Raw genomic sequence first — 23,551 nt, forward strand, 5'->3', positions numbered from 1 at the left:
CTTGGAGGCTGGGCTGCACCTGGAGGCTGGGCTGCACCTGAGGCTGGGCTGCACCTGGAGGCTGGGCTACACCTGGAGGCCCCACACGGAGGCCGCATTGCAGGTGGAGGCGCAGCTGGAGAGGGGTAGGGCAGGCCACATCCAGGCTGCACTGTGGTTCAAGCCTTCCACCTGCGAGCCCCTTGCAGGTGGCAGATGCTTACCACAGATGCAGCCTCCAGGGCCTCCCAGCGCTGCTGCCTCTGAGCTTCAGGAGGGGCCTGAAGATGTGCATTTTTATCACTCTCCCTGAAGGTTGGTAATGGGACTGATTCTAAGCAGGGCATAAGGGGTCAGTTGTGTCCTTGGCGGTGCTGATGGGGTGAGGGGGAATCCAGGTGACACGGGGGTGGCCAGAGAGCTCTGGGTCAGGTGGAAGACAGAGGCCTGCCCAGGGAAGAGTGGGCGTCACCTGCGGCCAGTGCTCAGCGTCCAGTAGCCCCAGGCTCCATCAGAGCTCCTGCAGGGGCGCCAGGCACATGGGCAGCACCGTGTGGGGGAAGCCGAGGAGGAAGGCATGCGAATGCCCCATCCCAGCCTGGGGGGCTTGGGGGCAATGCTGGGGCCCAGGTTTAGGAAAATGAAGACAGGAAGTGGTGGGTTGGAGGGGAAATGGGGGTGCAGGGCTGAGGGGCTGTGGGGTACCCACAGGCCGCAGGAAGCTCACCCAGGGATCGAGGAGAGCTTCAGCAAGCCAAGACACAGCCCCGGCCCTGGACGTGTCAGGGACTTTATTTGTGGAAAGCAGAGAGGAGCCAGCCAGGCCTGAGATGGTGGAGTTAACATCTTCAGTTTTCCCACATTCCCCATCCTGAGGGTCCTGATGAGCCGTTGACACCAAACCTGGAGACCCCCACATCCCCCCTCCTGCCCACACCGTGCTTCCTTCCTGGGTGTGACCAGCACTTCCTGGGAGTGGGGAGGGAGAGCTTCTGCAGCCTCATCCCAGGGTCCCTGGGGCCAGCCCCATCAGCGGCCCTGTGCATCTCGTGACAGGCCTGGGCTTTGTCTGGGCCTGTCCCAGAACGGAGCTTATCCTGACAGCCAGGAGTTCAGGCGGTGCACCCACCCCAGGCCAGGCAAGGATCCGTGTTGAGTCACCTTGGGACATGGAGGCCCTCCTGGGGAGTGTAGCAGGGACCCCAACTCTCCAGGGCACTTGCCTTGGGCAGATGACCTCCATGGTGGACGAGCTGCTCAGGGTGATGCAGACAGGAAGGGAGTGGACTCCAGCCAAGAGCTCAGTCGCACAGGCCCAGCCCCTCACCTGATGGCCGAGGGTCCCAGGGGCTCCTCAACTCCAAATGACCTGTGCCTCTCCTCTGGTCACCTTGACCCCGTCCAGTTCACAAGGTCATTTGTGGCAGATTTGTAGCAGCCGTGAGGGGCAGTGGGTTCACCAAACCCCACTGTGCACCCCCAAGGCCCGGCATCAGCCTGAGTCCCAGACAGGCTCAGGGGAGGGAAGCCCCAGTTTCTGGGGGGGGCGTTAATAGACTGGAGCTGCTCAGCCGGCATGCAGTCAGTAGTGAGCCCCCAACTCAGCAGCCACCTTCTGAAGGAGGGTCTTGTGGTTCGCATAGAGCGGGACACGCCTGTCCACCACCTGCCATCGGATGGTGACCCCCGGGTCACAGGCATGCAGGTTCTGGAAGAACAAGGGCAGAGCTGACCCCGCCGGCCCTGCCTCCACCCAGCTGAGCCCACAGACTGCGGCCTTCCAGGGCCCGGGGCCTGCTGCGGGCTGGCCCGTGTGCCTCACTTAACTCCCCTGTGAGGTGAGAGGCAGGGCCCCTGTGACAGGGGCACCGGAGATGCACCCAAGAGGCCCTGGGGATCCCTCAGGGGAAGAGGATGGTGAAGCCTCGAGGGAGCTGTTTAGCCTTCGTTTAACGCCCGGGGTTATTGTATGGAACTTTCCCATCCCGGTTCTGAATTAGGAGCCTGCAGCATTGATCCAAGTACGGGGAACCCACATCCCCATAAAGGGCTACCAGCAGGGAGCGGGGAGGGCTTTGCCAGCCTCACCACTGGACGCCATCCCTGAGGCCTCCCTGGAGGACCCGGTCCCAGAACTGCACAGGGCCATGGTGGGTGCCTGCCCGGCCCGGTCAGCTCCAGCCATGTTTGGCAGTTCCCCGGCCTCTCCCTGGTGCCCCCCTTGTCACTTTCTGGGCAAGACTCTGGCCCTGGGCCCCAGGAGCACGGCCAGGTACCCCCGCAAGAACCTCCTGGGGCACATCCAGAATCCGGACCCCTGCCCCCGCACTCCCCCGAGCCCATGCCCATACGGAGTCCAGCCTGTTGAGCTCCACGTCGTTCTGGTCTTGGAAGTGGATACTGACGGCCACCGTCTCGATCCAGGCATTGTCCGTGTTCCTCGGGTCATCCACGTAGCCTTTGTACACCTGGATGGGCAGGGCAGGGTGAGCTGGCCAGCGAGGGACCCGATGGGTGCCCGGGCCCACCACGTGCCCTCCACCTGTCCCAGCCCTGAGCATGGCTGCCACCACGCACAGGCCCCCGGCCCAGCTCTCCCCACCCTCTGCCAGCCTGCTCTGGCCTGCGCAGCCGAGTGGCCCGAGGCGGGCATCATCCTGGACAGATGCGTCTTGTCCTGCAGAGATCTTGGACACGTCTGTTCAGTGAAGGAAGTCAGCCTCGGAAGCCACCTGCTGCAGGAGCCCACTCACAACACACTCCCAGAACCAGCAAATCCAATGAGATAGAAAGCAGATTCCTATCTCATTGGATTTGCCGGTTCTGGGAGGGCAACTATCTAGAGGGGCAGTGGGTTCACCAAACCCCACTGTGCACCCCCAAGGCCCGGCATCAGCCTGAGTCCCAGACAGGCTCAGGGAGGGAAGCCCCGGTTTCTGGGGGGCCGTTGACAGACTGGAGCTGCCCAGCCAGCCTGCGTCCTGGTCCCCTGGGAGCTGTGCAACCTGAGGCCGGGGGCCGGCACCACCGTCACCCGGAGAAGCTGGGTGGGACTCCATCACCCGGTGGGGCTGGGGCAGGCCCCAGTATCACACTGTGTTCGCCCTGCAGCCCTGGGGATGTGCACGTGGAGCAGAGCAACAGGCCAGTCCTACCTCCGAGCCACGCTTCAGCAGCTTCTCAAAAGACGGCCAGTGCTCCTGCCGGAGGATCTGCTTCAGCTTCCGAGGCAGCGTCTCCCCCGGCTCCCGGGAGCCCTGGACAGCAGAGGACAGGGCCAGGTCAGCAGGGTGCTGGGGCGGGACCCAGGCTGCCCTGGCACCACCTCCACTGGCCTCCTGCCTGGCGTGGGCAGTGGCCCAGCCCTGGGAGCCACAGGCAGGCAGCGTCTCAGGCTGGAGTGACACTGCCCAGAACCCACCGTCCACGTCAGCATCTGTGAGCCCTGCAGGGGTCTGAGCTGGGGGCGCTGGCCTGCAGGCAAAACCTCTGAGGAGCAGGGACAGCCCTGAGGGCAGCCCCAGGGTGCCCACCCTGAGCTCAGGGTCCCCGAGGTGACAGGGCACCCCCACCCCGCTCTCCTGGCACCCGACCTCCCAGCTGGCGCCCAGTGCACAGGCTGCCACAGAGGTTCCTGTTTGCATTCCAGTCCCACCCTGGCCTGCGCTGGGGATGGCCGGGTTCCCAGACGCTCCCGAGCGCCACCTGCCTCAGGCGCCTGGCTCCGGCCCGCACTCCTCCTCCCTGCACCCATCTTTCCCACCCCATGTGTCATTCAAAGTCTTGCTGAAATGCCTGTGGGTGTCTCATGAAGACTTCACAGGCCACATCAGTGCCGTCCCACCTCAACCCTGGTGACACCCCACCCTGGAGCGTGTGTGCCCTACAGAGCCAGGAACCCAGGAGGCCCCTCAGAGTGCCCCTCTCAGTGACCAGCCGGAGCTGACGGGGTTCTGCTGAATGGGAGACCAGACCCAACGCCACGCACCCTGCATGGAGAGGTCGGAGAGCAGAGGGTGACATGTGCCCCAAGGCCAGGTGTGCATGGGTGGAGAAGCACTGGGTGTGAGCAGTGTGGCAGCAAGGGGACTCCAAGGCCAAAGGTTCGCTCTGCTGCAGGGGTGGTCCCGGCCGTGGAGACAGGCCCCCAGAGCACTGGGACTAGGCAGCTGGGGCTGGGCTCCAAATCCCTGTTCTGTCCAAAGGCCCTCATTGAACCGCTACCCTGCACACCTCGGCGGCACACACCCCACACCAGCAGAGGCAGCCACCAGGCCGTGAGCTCAGGTCAGAGAAACGCAACAGCTTCTTGCTGAGTTGCTGTAAGTCACAATCCCGGGACCAGGTGCAGAGGACAGGCCCTGACGGGCAGGCTGTAACCCAGAGGTCGCGCCATGGCCAGGCCTGGCGGGACTCAGACATCCTGGCACGACCAGCCTCTTCCATCCCCTGCAGTGAGGGGACTGGAAGTCTGCAGAGGCCGTGCTGGCCTGGGAGGACACAGGAGCTGTTGGAGGCACTACTGATTCTGTCCACCCCTCCCCACAAAACCCCTGGGGTTCACTCCAGCCTCAGCCCCACAACCAGCCCCTTCCCCTGAGCTGAGGGCCTGTGCACACCCCTGGGTCCTGCCCCTGCCCCTGCCCCTGCCCCTGCCCCTGGATGACACCGTCCTGTCTTTACAGCTCAGCCCTGGGCCCCAAAGGTCGGGAGTAGGTGGATGGATGTGACACCGGTGAGGAGCTACCTGTGCTCCCAACACCCTAGACTCTGCAAGGGGAGCCCGTGGCCTCCAGCCTCAGCCCAGCCCATGCCTGGGACGCAGCAGGTGCTTGTTAGTGTTTATGCAGCAGAAGAGCCTCTGAACCTGGGTTTCCCCACCTGCAACATGAGGAACCGGGAGGAGGAGTGTCTCCTACAGATAACACAGGCTGGGGCCTCCAACCCTCCCTGCCCAGTGACTGCAGGGGCTGGCATTCAGCCCTGGGCGTAATGGATGAACGGCCGAGTGACCCACAGACAGCCTGGGGGACAGAGGCCCCACTTGCAGCAGCCTTACCCCAGGCAGGGCCCAGTGCTCAGAGAGAGGGACCTTCACCACCAGCACTTCCAGCATCTTCTTTATGCTCTTCCTGCAGATGGCTCCTTCCTCGTTCCACTTCCACCTGCGGAGGGAACGGCCGTGGCTGCCCAGACCATGGTGTGGCTCCACCCTGCCCTGCACCCACAGCTGCCCAGACCCCGGTGTGGCTCCACCCTGGCCTGCACCCACAGCTGCCCAGACCCTGGTGTGGGTCTACCCTGCCCTGCACCCACGGCTACCCAAATCCCCGTGTGGCCTCCACCCTGGCCTGCACCCACAGCTGCCCAGACCCTGGTGTGGCTCCACCATGCCCTGCACCCACGGCTGCCCAAATCCTCGTGTGGCCTCCACCCTGGCCTGCACCCACGGCTGCCCAAATCCCCGTGTGGCCTCCACCCTGCCCTGCACCCACGACTGCCCAAATCCCCATGTGGCCTCCACCCTGCCCTGTACCCACGGCTGCCCAGACCCCGGTGTGGCTCCACCCTGGCCTGCACCCACGGCTACCCAGACCCTGGTGTGGCCTCCACCCTGGCCTGCACCCATGGCTGCCCAGACCCCCATGTGGCTCCACCCTGGCCTGCACCCACAGCTGCCCAGGCCCCCGTGTGGCCTCCACCCTGGCCTGCACCTTGGGGGCCTGGCCCTGCCTGGGATGGGGGGTGTCAGGCCTGCTGCAGGCTCAAGCTGTCTTCTTTTTCCAGTTCTTCATCCCCAGAGAAAGGACCCAGACAGTAACCACTGGGGCTCGTCCTTCCCCACTTCCACCAACAGCTGGTAGGACTAGAAAGAGCCCCAGCTTTTATAGAGAAATTTTTAAAGATTAAAAGCTTTAAAAAGGTACCTGCCCTTTGACCCAGCTTTGCAGTTTGACAACTCTTAGAAAAGGCGGCCGGGAGCCCAGTGAGGTGACGTGGGTGCCAAATGCAGCCAGGGAGGCCAAGGAGAGGCTGCAGCACCAGGGAGCAGAGCGTGACTGGCGGCCACGGGCCGTGTGTGCACCGACAGATGCCACGGGATGAGAGCGGCTGGGCAGCAAGAGGGCCCGCAGGACAAGGCCCTCTGCAGGGGAGGTTCCGGCTGTGGAGGCAGAGCCCCAAGAGACTGCGGGGTACAGCAGCTGGGCCTGGGCCGGGAACCCCATTCTACCCAACAAGAACAGCGAGCGCTCCCAGCAGCTTCGCCAGGGACGGAAGCTTCCGCACCCCTGTGAGGCGGCCTGTGCCTCAGGTGGGAGCAGCAGGCTGGATGGTAGACTGCGGGGGAGACAGCGGAGGGTGTGAGTGTGGAGCTGTGTGTGTGTGGATGGTGTGGAGTGAGTGTGAGGGTGAGCGTGGGGCTGCGTGTGTGTGGATGGTGTGGAGTGTGATGAGTGTGGGGCTGTGTGTGTGTGGATGGTGGGGAGTGTGTGGGGGGGTGTGGGTGGGGATGGGGGGGAGTGAGTGTGAGGGAGAGCGTGGGGCTGTGTGTGTGTGGATGGTGTGGAGTGTGTGAGGGTGGGAGTGGAGCTGTGTGCGTGGGTGGAGTGAGTGTGGGGGTGAGTGTGGAGCTGTGTGTGAATGGTGTGTAATGTGAGGGTGAGTGTGGGGCTGTGTGGATGGTATGGAGTGAGTGTGGGGGTAAGTGTGGAGCTGTGTGTGTGTGGATGGTGTGGAGTGTGATGAGTGTGGAGCTGTGTGCGTGGATGGTGTAAAGTGAGTGTGAGGGTGAGTGTGGAGGTGTTTCCCTGTGGCTGGGAATGGACAGGGACAGGCAGAAAAGTGATGCAGCTCCCTGGAGAGGGCATCAGCCTGGGATCTTCACACAGGAGCAGGGCATGGACATTCCTGCCATATTTCAGGTGTAGTCACGTTTATCCACAGATGCTCCCTGCATCCCCCAGTTGGGCACCAAGTGCCAAGTACCAAAGCTGCTCTCCCAGCTCCTCCCAGTCCCTGAGCACCGGGGAATGGCGGCCCCCCGACTCCGTGTCGGTGGCGCTGAGGTGCTGGAGCCCCCTGCGGGTGTGAACTCACCGTGTGACCACGGGGTGCAGCGCGTGGTTGGGTCCGAAGCAGTTGAGGCTCCCGCGCCCACGCAGCCCTGTGCGGCCCATGGGGTTCCTGTGAGGCAGAGGGTTGACTTAGCCTGCCGTCCACCACCGGGGGAGCAGGACAGGGCAGACAGTATGATCAAAAGGGGACAGCGGGCGTCAGGAGCCGGCGCACAGGGGCATGGCTTGCTAGCTTCTTTGGGAGCCTACCCTGTCATAAGGAGGAGGATCCCTTTGGCACCCCAAGGAGTAAGTTGAAGGCTCTGGGTTGCCTTGGGGTCACCTGGTGGGAAAGGGCCTCCCTGGCAGCACAAGTGCGGCCAATGCATCTGGCCAGGGGCTAACGTGGCTACCTTCTCCCCATGGAGCACGGCACTGGCCAACTGCTGGGGCCAGCACACTGCGTCCAAATGCCCCGGCACAAGAGGGCATGGCCTCCACCCTGGCAGCCTTGAGAAGGGCGGTGTGGGAGCCAGGCCAGACACCAGAGGCCCTGCGTCCATGTGGCCACACACACCCCCAGCATAGTGTGCTAGCCAGGGCAGCAGGAGCCACAGACGCTTCCCATCCGGCCAGGCTGGCTTCCCCAAAACCACCAGCTCCCAGGTGAAACAGCAAGTTCTGGAAAACGGCAAGTTCCTGTGAATGCATCACTAAGGAAGAAGGAAGACGCGCACCGGGCTACCGTATGGTGGGGCGCCACGTCTACAGAAGGTCCCCAACAGCGTCCCCAACGGCATCCCCGCCAGCATGCCCACCAGCGTCCCCACCAGCGTCCCCGCCACCGTCCCCACCACCGTCCCCGCCACTGTCCTTGCCACAGAGGGGATAGTGCTATTGTTCCTCCACCTGGCCACTCTGACCTCCAAACCCCGCCAGAGCTGCAGCCCCCGACCCGTCCCCGAGGGGCCTCTTCTCTGCACAGCCTGGACTCCAGGCCACCTGCCACCTCCCCTCGGCCCCCCCATTCATCTCACCTCCTCTGAGCCGGCCTGACTGTTCCCAGGGGAGCCCCCACCTCAGCTCTGCCTGTGCTCCCCACTCCTGCTGCCCTCCACACCCTCAACTGAGGCCACCAGCACTCACCCCACCCCACCTTGTACTGGCTCCCAGCACAGACGGGGCTCCCCAGCCTAGGCAGGCGCCCCCCAACCCATCAGCATGTGGACCTGAGCCTGGCCCCTGCGTCTCTTCTCTCTTCTCTGTCCCCTTCACTTGCTGGCCCTCCAGGCTCCTCATCAGCTGCCGCCTGTGGACGGATGACCCCAGGAAGGACACCAGCCCAGCTGCACCCGAGTTCCAAGTCAGCCCCACTGCCCACTTCCTCACGGATCACAGGCCGACTTCAAGCTCCACAGGCCAGCTGACACCAGGGCTCCCTCACACAGGGCGGGCAGCGCTCCTGGCCCCCTGCACTCTCCTCCCACCTCCTGCCACCCTCCGAGTCCTGCCAGTGTTGTAGCACCCTCCTGAATCCACATGGCCGTGCACGGCTGCCCCGGGAGACCCAACCACCTCTAGCACAGGCCGACGCCGCCAGGCCTGCACCATCGTCCCCGACCCTGCCTGCGTGGCAGCCTCCAGCTGGCCTCCCTGCCTCCGCCAGGCCCTCCTCTCTGTTACACCCCCTGCCGCCACCCTGCTCCTGCCCCTGCCCCTGCCCCTGCCCAGCTGTCAGGGGCCCCAGCTCTCATCACGCCTCTGCACAGACCCGCCCGTGCCCACAGCGCTCAAAGTCCAGTCCACACCGGAACCTGCCCAGTGTGTGGGGCCCACCTGGCCAGGCCTCTCAGACGCCCCCCGCAGCTCACCCTGCAGCCTCCCCTGTGGCTGGGGCCCTTGCATGGTGGGGCCCAGGCAGCCTCCCCAGAAGCTGCTCAGAAACCAGAGCCACGGCCCTGCCAAGAGGCAGAACCGGCACTGCACGCAGCAAGGCCCAGAGACCTCGGCGGGAAGGCGGGGCTCAGTCAGGGTTCCTTCGACGGCCACTGCCGCCCCCAGCCCCCGCCGAGCCCGCTTCTCCCTCCTGTCCACCCTGCCCATTCTCCTGCCTGCACTCATGCCACTGTGCGGGCAGAGCCCAGAACCAAGGCCACCAACAAATTTGGCACCAGGTGGAGCTGCAGTGAACTCCGCAAGGAGAGAAAGGCAGGGCCCTGCTGCTGGGAGCAAGGCTGCCTCGGTCTCCCTGTAATTGCTGTTCACACTGAGCCCGGCGCATTGGTCTAGAGGCTCACAGAGGAGGCCACACGTTCCTCCTAGCACGAGTCACCCCCACAGGAAGCTCTGGGCCCCAGGGCCCTGCTGTCATCTCGCTGTCCCTGTCCCTAATGGGCAAGTGTCAGAGCCAGGAGGAAGGTGAGGGCCTGCCGGCTCCCACCATTAAACCACGTGCATGCCTGCTCCTGCCAGGAGGGAAAAACGCTCCCCACACTTGCTCCTCAGTCAGCCTGAGTGAGCAGGTAGCAGGGGCTTCAGACCACCACGCGGCCCTTCCCCAGGTGTGTTTCAAAGCCCCTGTTCCCACAGCCCCCACCCACACCCAAGTCTTCAGTTGCCCTCACTGTGCCCTGATCTCAGAGCCCTGGCCATTACCTTGCCCACATGGTTCTAGCCCCTCACCTCCCTGCCACACGCCCTGACGCTTCATCGGTCCAGGTATAGGCCCTTCCATAAACCTCCCCACACAACCCCAAAGCACAAAAGCAGCGACACTTGGCAGCAGCAACCACACATTCATTTCTTCATCCACTCGCAGCTCCGGAAATGCAGATGGGTGGGGGAGGGGAGGGCTGGGCTGGGGGTGGACCAAGGCAGAATCTTTGCTAACCTGACCTCAATCTGTTTTGGAAAGAGGCGGCAAGACAAGCCCAGATGGAGTGGACTCAAAGGAGGAAGGGGCGAGCAGGCAGGGGCAGAGGGAAGGGCTGCTTTAAAGAGTTTGTGTCAGCAGGAGCAACGCAAGAGGGCAGGAGGGCCCAGATGCAGGAAGAGCAGGACATTCCCGGGATGAGGGCCTTGAGGGGCAATGGGAGGCAGGTCTGGCATGAGGGTGTACGGGGTGAACAATCCTACACATTTACGTCCTTCCCAGAACCTCAGGATCTGGCCTTGTTGAGAAATAGCGTCTGCAGGTGTAATTGGTTAAGACGAAGTTACCTTGGAATAGTGTTGGCCCCAAACCCGGTATGATTTATAATCCTAAGAACAGAAGAGATACAGACACATGCAGGGAGAGCCCATGTAGCTGGGGAGGCAGAGATCGAGGTGATGAGCCCACAAGCCAAGGAATGCAGAGGGCTGCCAGGAACACCAGGAGCTGCAGAGGCCGGGAGGAGTCTCCCTGAAAGCCCTCAGAGGGAGTGTGGCCCTGCCCACCCTTGATTTCAGACTCCTGGCCCCCAGAACTGTGAGACAGATAATCCATTTCTGAAAGGGCATCCGAGTGTGTGAGTGACTTCAGTCAGACAAGCTGACACAGGCTGCTGTTGTGAGTGGGCCAAGAGAGTTAGAGTTAGGGTTAGGGTTAGGGGTTAGGGTTAGGGGTTGGGGTTAGGGGATAAGGTTAGGGTTAGGGGTTAGGGGTTAGGGTTAGGGGATAAGGTTAGGGTTAGGGGTTAGGGTTAGGGGCTAGGGTTAAGGGATAGGGTTAGGGGTTAGGGTTAGGGGATAGGGTTAGGGTTAGGGGATAAGGTTAGGGTTAGGGGTTAGGGTTAGGGGTTAGGGTTAGGGGCTAGGGTTAAGGGATAGGGTTAGGGGTTAGGGTTAGGGGATAGGGTTAGGGTTAGGGTTAGGGGATAAGGTTAGGGTTAGGGTTAGGGGTCAGGGTTAGAGTTAGGGCTTCGGGTTAGGGTTACAGTCAAGCAGCTGCATCAATGCAGGGAAGAGATGGGAGCCACTGAGAATATTTCAATTTCAAGAATCAGAGTGATGCCAATCACACTCCAACAAAAATTGCAATAACTAGGAGGTGATAACAAACAATGGCTTAAAAACTGAAAGTACACTGCTAAATAATCAAATGAAGATTATGCTGGGTGTGGTGGCTCACATCTGTAATCCCAGCACTTAGGGAGGCAGAGGCAGGAGGATAGCCTGAGCCCAGGACCTCACGACCTGTCTGGTAGAGTGAGACTTCATTTCCACAAAAAGAGAGAAAGAGCAAAAAAAGTATAAAATGAAGATTATAATGAAATTTATAAAGTAAAAAATAAAATCCCTACACATCAAAACTTAAGGGATACAGACAACCAGGTCTTAAAGAGAATTTATAGTCTTAGGTACCCTTATTAGAAAACTAGAACAATTGAATAGAAATGAACTTTAACATGCAAATCAAGAGCAAATCCATAAGAAGTAGAAAAGAAGATAACAATAAAAGCAAAAATGGATGAGATAGAAAAATTAAGATAACAAATCCAAAAGTTTGTTTTTTGAAAAGATTATCAAATTAACCACTGGCAAGAACAATCAAGGAAAACAAAATAAGAAAAATACTTAATAAATATCAATGTTCCAAAGATAAATTACTGTAAATTTATCTTAGAGATTTTTTAAACCATAAAGAATATTATGGACATCTGTAACATAATACATTTGAAAACTCAGATGAAAGGATAGTTTTCCAGAAAACTCACAATTACTAAAAAGGACCTAAGAAGAAATAGAAAATAAGGTTCCAAAAATCATTATGGTAAATGAAGTAGTTAGAAATCCACTTACTCAAAATATGTGAGACCTCACTATTTTATAGGTATTGTCACACTTTAAGGAACAAATAATTATCTCCACTTCATTCAAATAGTTCCACAGAAAAGAAGGAAAGTTTCCCAGCTCATTCATTGAGATTGGTACAACCTCATACCAAAACCAAAGTAAGACAGTACAAGAAATATGAATCATAGGCAAATTCCACTTTTGAACACAGGTTTTTTAAAATCTTAAATAAAATGTTAGTAAATTAACTCCAGCAGTGTATTAAATATAACAGAAGAGTTTATTCCAGGAATGCAAGGATGGCTGAATACTGAAGAAGCTATAAAAATAATTCATACACTAATTGGCTAAAGAAGAAACATTATAATTGTCTCAATCGATGGCAGAAAAACCATTAGTAGCATTCAACTCTTGACAAACTGGGACTAGACAGAAACATTCCTAATCTCATAAAAGATAATTGTAAATTTCTTCAGGAAATACCATACTTAGCGGTGAAATGTTGATAGCATTCCCATTAAGTCAGGAACAATTCGTAGACGTTTCATTATAAAATTGTTCATTGTCCCAAATTTTTTTACAAATTTAATACAATTCCTATCAATGTATTGGAGCTAGACAAACTGGTTTTTTAACTCACAGAAAAGCCAAAGCGTCAAGAGTAGGAAAGGCCAATTTAAAGACATGCTACCCTAGAGTCAGGACTATTGCAAAGCTGTGGCAAACAGTGGCATGACGGAGATGAGTGGGACAGAACCCAGACAGGGTTGAGACAGGGGCAGATAGAGCTATGAAGAAAGAGCCAGACCTCAGAGAGGAGCCACATCTGGGGAGGAGCCACACCTCAGGGGAGGAGCCATGTCAGGGGAGGAGTCACACCTCAGGGGAGGAGCCACACCTCAGGGGAGGAGCCACATCAGGGGAGGAGTCACACCTCAGGGAAGGAGCCACGTCAGGAGAGGAGTCACACCTCAAGGGAGGAGCCACGTCAGGGGAGGAGTCACACCTCAGGGGAGGAGCCACGTCAGGGGAGGAGCCACACCTCAGGGCAGAAGCTACACCTCAAGGGAGGAGCTACACTTCAGGGGAGGAGCCAGACCTTAGCCGGAAATGAAGTTGGGCTGTTTACTTTCTGTGCAAATTCACAAAATAAATCAGACGCCTCCTCATACATTATACAAGCAGCGTCCAGCTGTATTAAAGACTCAGTGAAAAAAACTAATTTTAAAATGTATCAAACAGATACAGAAAAGTGTGTCTTTATAATTTCATAGAAAGAAAATAAACCTAAGAAAAGATAATGAAAATATGATTCCTAAGTCCACGGCAGAAGCATGGTGCCTATAGAAAGTGCTCTTCTGCTCTACTGAAGCCCACGTGGCCGCTGTGTCCTGCAAAGTCCTGATGCACCTGCCTGTGTGGCCTGCGTGGCGTTCCCCCATGAGAGCGGGTGCTTGCACCTTGTCGCCTAAGCCAGGCACCTGCTGTTCTCCTCGTCAGCTTCCCACAGCCACCAGATGCACCTCCCTAACACCCCCTTGCCGGTGTCACATACCCCCAACACCAGAGCAGGCCACCTGCAGCTGTAGCCACCAGGCCAAGATCTCTGCTCTCAGGCCCCGCCGCCTCCTACCGCCTCCTTACTCGACCTCCGACTCCAGGCGGAGGAGCCCACGCCCTATTCCAGAGCATTCTGCAAAGGCCTGACACACAGTCCCCCTCTCCTTCAGACCCCTTGGCTCTTCTGCTCCACAGTGCGCCCCCACATCCCAGCAGCTCCCCATCCCTGGGTTCTGGTGGCCCCTCCCACACCTTCCCCCTATGACAGGGTCCAAGACCCCCAGGCTCCTGCCCTCCGGGGCACTTGCAGGTGCTTGCGGGTCACTGACACCTTTACTTTGGGCTTCCTCGCCTGTGTGACGGGTGCAGTGCTGACCGTGTGGAGAACACGACACCAGGTGAGCCCACCAGCGCCCATCCCAGGTCCCCTCCCCGCTGCACGGCCCCTGCCCATCCTCCAAGGTATCACCCTCTCCCAGCACAGCCGTCCCCAGGAACCACAGACAAATCCAAGCTCTGGGTTATGGCAGCGGCCATGGGGCAGGGCCTGGCAGAGGCCAGCGGGGTGAGTCCTGCCCTCCCATGCCCAGTCCTCACGGCTGGGGGACACTGGCAGCTCATGTTTTCTTCTCTTTGGTGGCTCGCGTGCATGTTTTTTTAATCAGAAAAAATGCCTCCTTTGCCCAAGGAGGAAACCTGGCCCCATGCAAACCCCGAAGCCTGATGGGGCAGGGCCTGTGGGGGACACACTCACAGGGGCACACCCCAAAGGCTGACAGGGCAGGGCCTGTCGGGGGCACACTCACAGGGGCACACCCCAAAGGCTGACAGGGCAGAGACCGAGGGGGACACACTCACAGGGGCAAACCCCAAAGGCTGACGGGGTGGGGACCATGGAGGGCACACTCACAGGGGCAGCCCAGCCTGCACCACGTATGGCCCATGGAAGCTCTGGCGGTCCCTCAGGCCATCCACTGCGTTGTACTGGATGGTGGACAGCAGCTCCAGGGCGCTGGGAGCAGAGGAGAAGGCAGCGTCTGTGTCCCAGCGTGGCAGGCGGGACAGAACAGACAGGCAGGGGACGCCCCCGCCCCAGGGCCCAGCCGAGTGGCTGCAGGCTGGGTGCATGGGACAGGGGAAGCTGGGCCAGGCACCTCCAGGCCCCGAACCCCTCCTGCTCACCCAGGCCTCCCCGGGCTGGGCCCTGACTGGGGTTCACAGGGGATCCCCCAGGAGGCCTTGGGTTCGGAGCCTCTTGGGGGGCCGGCTGGGAGCACGGACAGCAGCTGGCACTCACTCTCCCACAGGGTCCATGGTGGCTATGTCCTTCCTCTCCGCCGTGTAAAAGGGTGGGTCATAGATGAGGAACTCCGTCTGTTGCAAAATGGGATTTTCCCTCAGATTTGCACCCCCACTACAAAGCTGACCCAGGCACCAGGGCAGAAGGGCAGCTCCTGGCCTCAGCAGCTGCTCAACTGGGTCCAAACCTGACCCCAACATCCCAACATGCAGGCAGAGCTCCAAGCCGGGCAGAGCCAGGGGCTCAGCTCAAGGACCCCACCTTGGGTCAGCCAAGGGGCAGGCGGCTGTCACTGGGGGCCTGGGGGTCTCTTCAGAGTGGGGCGGGGGCTAAGCTGGAACCTAGAGGCTGGGAGCGTTCTGTGTGGTGGAGACTGAGGGAAAGCAGCTGAAGCAGCAGCCTGGAATGTTCCAGAAGGGCCAGAGAGAAGCCCTGTAGCAGGAGGGTGGGGGTCTCCCGGGGCCATTAGCCACCTCTCTGTCTCTGTGTCTCTGCCTGTTTCATGCCTGGCACCCAGAAACGGGATAGAGCCATTCACGGGGGTGGGTGGGGTCTAGGAGCAGGGCATGACCGGGGGAATGGGGCAGGGGGCTGGGCCTGGGACGGCCGTGGGAGCAGCGGGAGCCTCAGGCTCTGTGGGTGTCAGTCTGCACCCCAGGCTGCTCCACTACTTCCAGCTGTGAGGCTTCTGTGACTTGACTTGTCTGTGCCTCAGTTTCCTTAACTGTCACACAGGTGCTGCCGGACACACAGATCCCCTGTGACTGTAGTGGCCAGAAGCCAGGGTTAACACCGGATGGAAGGGGACAGGGCTGCCTTCCTTCCCCAGGGGTGCGGCCACTCCACCTGCTTGGGGTCGGGCAGGCGCTCACCTCCCAGGGCACCTTCTCGTTGGGCACAGGGAAGCGCGTGACGGCGCAGCTGGGGTAGAGGAGGTGCCGGGCGCTCACATGGTAGCCATCACCCCGCTCCTCCATCTTCTTCCCACCTCCTGGCTCAGCATCCGGCTCCTCCGAGGCCTTTGGGGAGGCTGGGGACAGTCAGGAGGCCGTGAGGTGAGGCCGAGCCCAGGCTCAGGTGCCCACCCGCAGGACAGGGACTTCCTCTGCAGTTCTTCGGCCAAAACATCTCAGCTGCCTCCACCTCCCCAAGCCCAAACCGCCAGGCAGGTTGAACACCAGCTCTGAAGTGGGCGGGGCCCCCAGGGAGGGCAGACATGGGAGGTCAGGGCAGCGTCCCCGTGGACACCTGCCTCTTTGTGCAGCGGCAATTGGGGACCTCGGTAATGAGCCGAAGTCACAGAGCAGTCACCGAGGGCAAATGTGCTCCCTGGGGGCCAGCGAGACCCCGTGGCCCGAGGAAGGCCACCTATGTCCCTTTCTTAGCTGGCTGCGAATTCAGGAAAGCAGACTTTGCTTCGCGTCGCTCAGCCGCGTGACCAGGTTCAGACGAGGTCCGCAGCACCCAGACTCCGCAGCAGGGTATGTGGGAAGCTCAGGGTGCATGGGCCAGTCCTCCCCGAGGATGTCCGGGAGCCTGGTCAGGTCAGGGATTGGGCGGGGCCTCGGCGCCAGTGCGGGCATCGGTGGGCAGGCTGAGTTCCTGCGGGCGCTGGCCCTGCCAGGCCTGGGAATAGGCTGCAGCCAATGTCTTCCTCTTGCCCAGAGCGCCCTCCCAACTGACCCCAGACCCAAAAGCACTCAGGCGGGTGGAGGCCAGCTGCTGGCCTGGCCACTCACCCAGAGTAGGGACGTCCGCTTCCGAGCCGAAGCCGCTGTCCCGCAGTGTCCTCACGATCCAGTGCAGGGCTTGGGCTGTCTGGGCCACCTGGAAGGCACCGCCCACGGTGCAGTGAGCACCTGCTACCCACACACACGGCACACACCCCACTGTCCACTGCGCCCTCACTCCCCCGGCCGGGAGCCCCCCCCCGCCCCTCAGCCCCCGTGCCCTTTGAAAGTGAGACACCACCTCCTCCCCAGGCGGCCACCAAGCCAGCCAGGACGCTGCCCAGGACCCACCCTGCCCCACTCAGGGACTGCCAAGTCACACGTCTGAAGGCCCAGCCTGCCCAAGAGACACAACAGTGGGACTGCCACTGGACTGGGCAACCCAAAGGAGGGAACCAGCATGAAGCCACAGTCAGGCAATTCTGCACTGCAGGGAGAGGCCACTGGCCGTCAGAGCCCGACACTTCCAGGGCTCTTGCACCTCCCAGAAGGGACCTCCCCAGAGGCCGACGCGCTCACCACAGCAGCAGCGGGAAATGTCTGACTTCTGTGGCTCAGCACTGGGCACCCTGTCAGGGGTCCCAGCAAGGTCAAGACGTGGGGAGAGGTGGCCTGGGCAGGCCCCCGGGTGCCACAGGCAGGGCTGGTGGATGGTGGACGCCCCAGCAGCATAGCAAGGCTGGGAGCAACAGTACTGGGAGGCTGAGCCATCCGAGGACTCAGCACTGACCGCAGGGGCTGCCGTGGCCACAGGGCTGTGGCTAGAAAGCAGGCCCGGCCCGGCTGGTGGCCGTGGATGGGGTGGGGCAGGCAGAGCCTCAGAGGCCATCTCTAAGCCCTCCGCACTCCGGTCCCATGGCCTCTCCAGGGCTCAGGCACAGAGTCCTGCAGCCTCCTCGGAGGCCGGGAGGGGACGAGCATTCTGTTCCCGGGAGCAGCTGGGAGCACAGCCCAGCCATGGGGGCCTCCGTGCACACAGGAGGAGCTCAGCTACGAGACGCTCGGGCGGGGCTTTCTGGAGGACACCCGGGGCACCTCTTCCTCTGGGAAAGGCTGCCCAATGTTCCGGCCTCCTCCTCACCATCGCTTGTCAGAGCCCTGCTTCCCGGGGCCACCGCAGGGTAGAGCCACCCGCCAGGCCCAGCAACTGCACCTCCTGAGCGGAGGCCCAGACCTCAGACCCACCTGCTCCTCCAAGGAGGCCAACCTCTGCTCCATGGAGCCCGAACTCTTCAGCGGGTCCAGGTCCAGCAGGTCCGCCATGGCGTCAACCCTGAAAGAGGAAGCAGCTGAGCTGGGCGCGCCAGGCCTCGGGCCCCCAGAGCACCACGCCGCTCTGCGGACGCCCACCAGGCCCCGGCTTCCTCTTAACATGAAACAGTTTCTAGCATGCATTGCTCCCAGAGAACCAAACTGCCCAGGCCCCAGAGGGGGAGACAGACAGCCCAGGCTCCCAAGCTCGGGAGAACTGACCCTCCCAGGAGAGAGGCGCAGGTGAGTAAAGAGGGGGTGAGTGAAGGTGGGGAGTGAAGGGCAGGTGAATGAAGAGAGAAGGGGAGGTGAATGAAGAGAGAAGGGGAGGTGAGTGAAGGGGGGGAGGTGAGTGAAGGGGGGGAGGTGAGTGAAGGGGGGGTAAGTGAAGAGAGGGGGGTGAGTGCAGAGAGAGGGGGAGGTGAGTGAAGAGAGAGGAGGGCGGGTGAGTGAAGAGAGGGGGGAGGTGAGTAAAGAGAGAGGGGCGGGGAGCCCCCCGGAGGCCACCCAGGCCTGCCCGAGCTGGCTGGTACCTGTGGACCTGCCAGAGGCCCCCTGAGGCCCCCCCGAGGCCCACCTGAGCCCCCTGCTGCCTGTAGACCCACCAGAGGTCCTCCAAGGCTGCCCACACCCCCCAGGCCTACCAGAGCCCACTGGTGCCTGTGGACCTGCCAGAGGCCCCCCCGGCCCCCCAGGCCCGCCCGAGCCCCCTGGTGCCTGTGGACCTGCCAGATGCCCCCCCGTCCCCCCAGGCCTGCCCGAGCCCCGCACTTATTGCTGATGTCCTCGATCTTCTGCTCGGGCCGCTGCTTCTGCTGGAACTGCTGGTGCTGCAGGTAGTTCTCCTTCAGGTAGATCTCCCAGGACAGCAGGGCCACCTCCTCGTTCTTCTCCAGCTTGTTCTCTGTCAGGGTAGGGAACAGACAGGGGGTCCTGGAATCCTCAGGAGGTGGATCCTGAAGCCCTGACCCATCCGGGGGCCTTGGAGGCGGGGGCTGGTCCTGAGTGGCAGGAGAAGCCGGCCCCACACCTGCCCCGAGGGGGCCTCTGGGCTTGCTCAAGGCCAGTAGAAGGCCAGCAGCCTGAGTGGTCTGCATGCCTGCCGAGTGCCCAGGGTTCTGGGCGGAGCTGCCGTGCCACCTCCACCTACTCTGCACCTGGGTGGGCGGCAAATACAAGAGGAGATGGGGGCTGGCTTACTGAGCTGCTTGTGCCTCTTGGCCGGGGTCTTCAGGACCACCCTCTTGATGAAGAGCTGCAGGTGGCTGAGCAGGATGAAGGGGGGCGGTGCGGGGGGCCGGCTGTGGTACTCCTCGATCAGGTCGTGGCGCTGGAACTTCCAGATCTGGTCCGTGTGCTCCTGCACCTGCTGGAAGGTGTAGCTGTCAGGGAGGAGAGAATGACAGCTTGGGGTCAGGGTGTTCACCCAGAACAGACCCGATCGCCACCCACATGCCCACAGCGATGCCACGGAGAGCAGAGCCACGCCACACAGGAGGCCAGCTCCAGGTGCAGAACTCAGCCCACAGCCCTCACAATTTCAGGTTTCCTGGGAACCAAGGCAAGAAAAAAGGAGAATCACACAGACTTTGGATTTTATAAGTCTCACTGGGAAATAACACGAAGTGGGTGTGTATCAGGAGACAGATACTTCCTGGCATTGAACTCTAAGAGTTTATCTGTGGATTCTGACAAGCACAAGAGCCAGGACCCCTAGGGGTACGTGTGGAAGGGGCAAGGCTACAGGGGCCTCTCAGTGTGTCTCAGTGACAGGCACAGAGCCCCCTGCAGTGGTAGCCAGCAGTGTGGGTACCATACTTGCTGCAGGGACAGCATACTGCCACCAGCCCCATGGCCTTGAGATGACAGTCCTCATCCACGCTGGGGTTCTCTTGATATTCAGAACCCACGTTAAAGCAAAAGGTGGCAACCTCCGCAGCTTAGCTGATGAAACAGGAAGACAAACAGTTGGTGACCGACAAAGCCAGGAACAAGGATTTTCAGAGTCCCGGGCAGCACAGGGCCTGGCCGCAGAGGCCGGGAAGGGCTTGGAAGGCCCAGGGGGCCTTCTGAACTATGGGGGCAGCGTGGGGAGACTGGGCCTTCCGTGGGCCATGACAGCTCCACAGCCATGCTGGGCTCCTCAGATCTACCGTTGAGGCCAGGAATTGACATGGAAGCCCCAGGGCCAACCCAGAGGCCCGCTAGGACCCCAAACACCTGCGCTTTCATTATGCGTGGACTCCTGCTTTCCTGGAGTTCTTCTTTTTTAACTTTTTCTTTTTGAGATGGAATCTCGCTCTTGTCACCAGGTTGGAGTGCAATGGCTGATCTCGGCTCCCTGCAACCTCTATCTCCCGGGTTCAAACGATTCTCCTGCCTCAGCCTCCTGAGTAGCCAGGATTACAGGTGCACGCCACCATGCCCAGCTAATTTTTCTATTTTTAGTAGAGACGAGGTTTCACCATGTCGGTCAGATTCACTGCGAACTCCTGACTTCAGGCGAGCCACCCACCTTGGCCTCCCAAAGTGCTGGGATTACAGGCGTAAGCCACTGAGCCTGTAATGCTGCCTGTAGTGTGAGGTCCTCAGCATTTAATTTGTTCTAAGTTTAAAATCTGCAAGAGCAAAACGGAACCCCCAAAGCCTGGGACCCACAGCTGCTGCAGCTGATCAGAGACACGGCTCCAGAGGGCCACGTGCACAGGGGCCGGAGGGATAGCCACCAATTTCTTTCAAAAGCAACAGAAGCAAATAATATTCCAAAAGTTCTATAAGATTGGAAGCTTCAAGACACAAAAGATTTAAAGATTTTCTTTAAATTTCCAAAGAGAAAAAATAGCACTGCCTGGGTCTCCTGATGCTGCTGTAATGAACTGCCCAGCCTTGGCAGCTTAAAGCAACCAGACTCTTCTCTCCGTTCTAGAAGTCAGGAGTTTCACTGGGTCAAAACCAAGGCTCAGCAGGGCTGTGCTCCCCTCGCAGGCCAGGAGCCTCCATGCCTTGCCTTTCCCGCCTTCCCGAGGCCACCTGCACTCCTGGGCCCAGGGCATCGCCTCCGCCCGATGCCCACTGCCACTGTCACGTTCCTTCTCCGCCTCCTTCTTCCACGGCCCCTCGTGACACTGTCGGGCCCACGCAAATAACCCCAGGTAATTTCCCATCTCAGGACCCTCCATTCGACCCCATCCTCCCAGGCCCTTTTCCCATCTAAGGCCCCCTAGCCACAGGGTTAGAGTGCAGACATCCCTGGGGCTGTTACTCAATCAAATACCAGGCCCAGAGGAGGTAGACACGCATGTGCAGACCCACAAAACCAGCAAAGCATGGGAAGACGCTTCCTCAGAGGAGAAAGCCCCTGATGGCGCGGGAGGGCAGACAGAGCCGTCCACAGGTGGATCAGAACTCCAGGGAAGGTGCCACGGAGCCAGCAGGGTCCGAGGCACACGGTGGGGCAGCAGGAACACGTCCAGACCTGGGGAACTGGCCCCACAGAGCTGAGGAACGCAGCAACTAGCAGAAATGCCCCCACTTACAGGCAGCAGATAGAGAAAGAAACCACCTGCTGGGATGTGAGCGTGGCTCACGTGAGCTTTTGGCACTGGCTGAGGTCAGCTGGAACCAATGTGGCCAACTGGGGTCTGCACAGCCCGAGCTTGCTGATGTCACAGCGGAGTTTCCACCCGTGTCCCGCTAACCCTGCCCAAATGTGCACACGAGACCCCTGAGGAGGCACGGAGAGGTCCCGGCGCATGCCTGAGGACCCTGCACACCGCTTTTCTTCCACCAGCCACCTGCTAATCCAAGAAGCCACCCCCGAACTTTCCCTAATAAAAACTCTGCATTAAAGCCAGTGCAGGGAGACAGATGTGAGCTGTCCCCTGTCTCCTAGAATAAAAAGCTTTTCTCTTTTCTCAAAAACCCAGTGTCATAGTATCAGCTTCCAGCACATCAGGCAGTGAGCCCTTTTGCTCAGTAACAGGGAGACATGGGGGCAGAGGCCAGGGGGTGATGAGGGGAGAGCCCTGAGCGGCCAGTGGCCCAGGCACACTCCCAGGTAGAGCAGTGACCTCTGGACAACACTGCTCCTGTGCAGCCCTGCAAAGGGATCGGGGCTGACACCAGCAACCCTGCCTTCAGGAGAAGGCTGCCTCCACAGTGGCACTGCAAGCAGGGCCCAGGTGGATTCGTGGCACCACCGGTCCCCAGTAGCCACGAGGACAGACCCATGCCAGCTCCAGAGACATGGCAGTGACCACGGAAAGTGCACACTCCACCAGGACATCAGTAAGGCACCTCTGTGCACCGGCCCATCCACACTGTCCACAAGACCCTGGAGACAGCGTGGCCGCTGTGGCCCAGGAATGCCACCCACCCACCCGCCGCATGCCAGCCCCACCCAGGCACTCACTTGAACATGGCGATGAGGAGGTTGAGCAACAGGATGTTGGTGAAGAGCAGGTAGAGGCAGAGCAGGAGGACCGTCAGCCACTCGGGGAAGGCGGGCCTGTGCCGCGCCGCGTCGCTCTCGGGGCACTTGGGCTTGTAGGGGTCTGTGCCGTTGGGGCTGCAGTGCTCCGGGTTGAAGTTCACGCCTGGCATTGGGAATGGGGGTGGGTGAGCCAGGAAAACAACGCAGAGGCAAGACGGGCCTGGCAGGAGGGGACCCCCCAGGCCTCTGGTCACTGCCAGGGCCCCCACAGGCCTGATGCCACTCATCTGGGTGACCTCACCTGTCACCTCTGGGCCCGAAGTCCAGAAACAGGCATCTGTCTCCAGCCAGATGAAGGCAGGAGGCCCAGGAGGGAGAGCCACACCCAGGCTGGCCCGTGCCTCTGCCCAAAGCCCACCACCCACCAGGGCACTGCCAGGGCCCCAGCCAGGGCCAGCACCAGGTCCCATGCCTAGGGTGTTCATTTTGGAGGGAAATAATTTAAAGAAAAGCCTAGGTAGAGTGGCTCACACCTGTAATCCCAGCACTTTGGAAGGCCGAGGCAGGTGGATCTCCTGAGGTCAGGAGTTTGAGACCAGCCTGGCCAACATGGTGAAACCCCGCCTGTACTAAAAAGACAAAAATTAGCCAGGTGTGGTGGCGCATGCCTGGAATCCCAGCTACTCAGGAGGCTAAGGCAGGAGAATCACTTGAACCTGGGAGGTAGAGGTTACAGTAAGCTGAGATCATGCCACTGCACTCTAGCCTGGACGACAAGAGTGAAGCTCTGTCTCAAAAAAAAAAAAAAAAAGGAATTGAAAAGGAAAAAATTAACAACTATCCCAAAGAGAAGGGAGACGTGGAAAGGGAAGTGTGGCAGAGGCAGTGTATTGGCAAGGGGAGCAGGTGATTGTGAAGCAAAATACCATCCTGCCTGCACAGAAAGTACGGGCTCTGTAATACATAACCAGCTTCCACCTTAAACAAATCTCTAAGGAAGCATAGTAAGTTGTTAACAGTGGTTTTCTCTGGGAGGCTGAATTATGAATAACATTGTTTCCTTATACTTACCTTAAATTGTAAAGTTACTCAACAATGAGCAATGTACTACTGGGTAATCAAATAAATTTTGAATGTGTTACTACTTTTCTAAAATAGAAAATCACTCTGATAGCTATTAATTCTTATATTAAAAACGAATAGCTAAAATTGGTAACATAACTTTCCCCTATGGTAAACTAGAAAAAGAAGAGCAAACCACCCCTTCACCATAAAAACACTCCAGAAGCTGCGAATCCAAGTGAAGCTCTTTGACTGGAAGGACGTTTACAAAACCCCCACACCTAACATCACACTCCACGGTGAAAGACTGGATGCTTTCCCCCAAGACAAGCCAGAAGCAAGCAGAAGGAAGGGCATAATGAAGATTAGAATATAAATGTGACAAAGAAAACAAAAACAGTGAGTA

The 23,551-nt window shown here is 59.5% G+C and overlaps 2 protein-coding genes, 1 long non-coding RNA gene and 2 other non-coding genes across 17 annotated transcripts in view; all 5 read right to left on the reverse strand.

Moving 5' to 3' along the window:
- PWP2 (PWP2 small subunit processome component) overlaps positions 1–23,551 on the reverse strand; it is a 613,222-nt gene that overhangs the window by 313,311 nt on the left and 276,360 nt on the right. The window lies entirely within an intron of this gene.
- The window catches only part of TRPM2 (transient receptor potential cation channel subfamily M member 2), a 73,332-nt gene continuing 50,531 nt past the window's right edge, over positions 751–23,551 (reverse strand). For 12 of the 13 annotated variants that reach the window (XM_032276546.1, XM_032276547.1, XM_032276550.1 and 9 more), the window contains 13 exons: positions 22,063–22,246; positions 18,852–19,033; positions 18,423–18,555; positions 17,586–17,673; positions 16,410–16,497; positions 15,543–15,700; positions 14,668–14,744; positions 14,281–14,382; positions 7,078–7,164; positions 5,039–5,144; positions 3,135–3,236; positions 2,331–2,447; positions 751–1,687 (listed from right to left, as the gene is read on the reverse strand). In XM_032276546.1, the coding sequence (XP_032132437.1) occupies positions 1,562–1,687; positions 2,331–2,447; positions 3,135–3,236; positions 5,039–5,144; positions 7,078–7,164; positions 14,281–14,382; positions 14,668–14,744; positions 15,543–15,700; positions 16,410–16,497; positions 17,586–17,673; positions 18,423–18,555; positions 18,852–19,033; positions 22,063–22,246 (1,550 nt within the window). In that variant the 3' untranslated portion in view covers positions 751–1,561. The other variant, XM_032276557.1, reaches the window with a different exon arrangement.
- LOC116551049 lies at positions 3,193–3,267 on the reverse strand. The gene has a single exon (XR_004268681.1). It is a non-coding gene; the product is annotated as a Z6 small nucleolar RNA (small nucleolar RNA).
- Positions 5,021–5,085, reverse strand: LOC116551048. The gene has a single exon (XR_004268680.1). It is a non-coding gene; the product is annotated as a Z6 small nucleolar RNA (small nucleolar RNA).
- Positions 12,444–14,274, reverse strand: LOC116550578. The gene is made up of 2 exons (XR_004268490.1): positions 12,690–14,274; positions 12,444–12,618 (listed from the first exon to the last, which is right to left on the reverse strand). It is a non-coding gene; the product is annotated as an uncharacterized LOC116550578 (long non-coding RNA).

Source organism: Sapajus apella, unplaced genomic scaffold (assembly GCF_009761245.1).
Source record: "Sapajus apella isolate SASKATOON/1434 unplaced genomic scaffold, GSC_monkey_1.0 scaffold8, whole genome shotgun sequence".
Classification (NCBI taxonomy): Eukaryota; Metazoa; Chordata; class Mammalia; order Primates; family Cebidae; genus Sapajus; species Sapajus apella.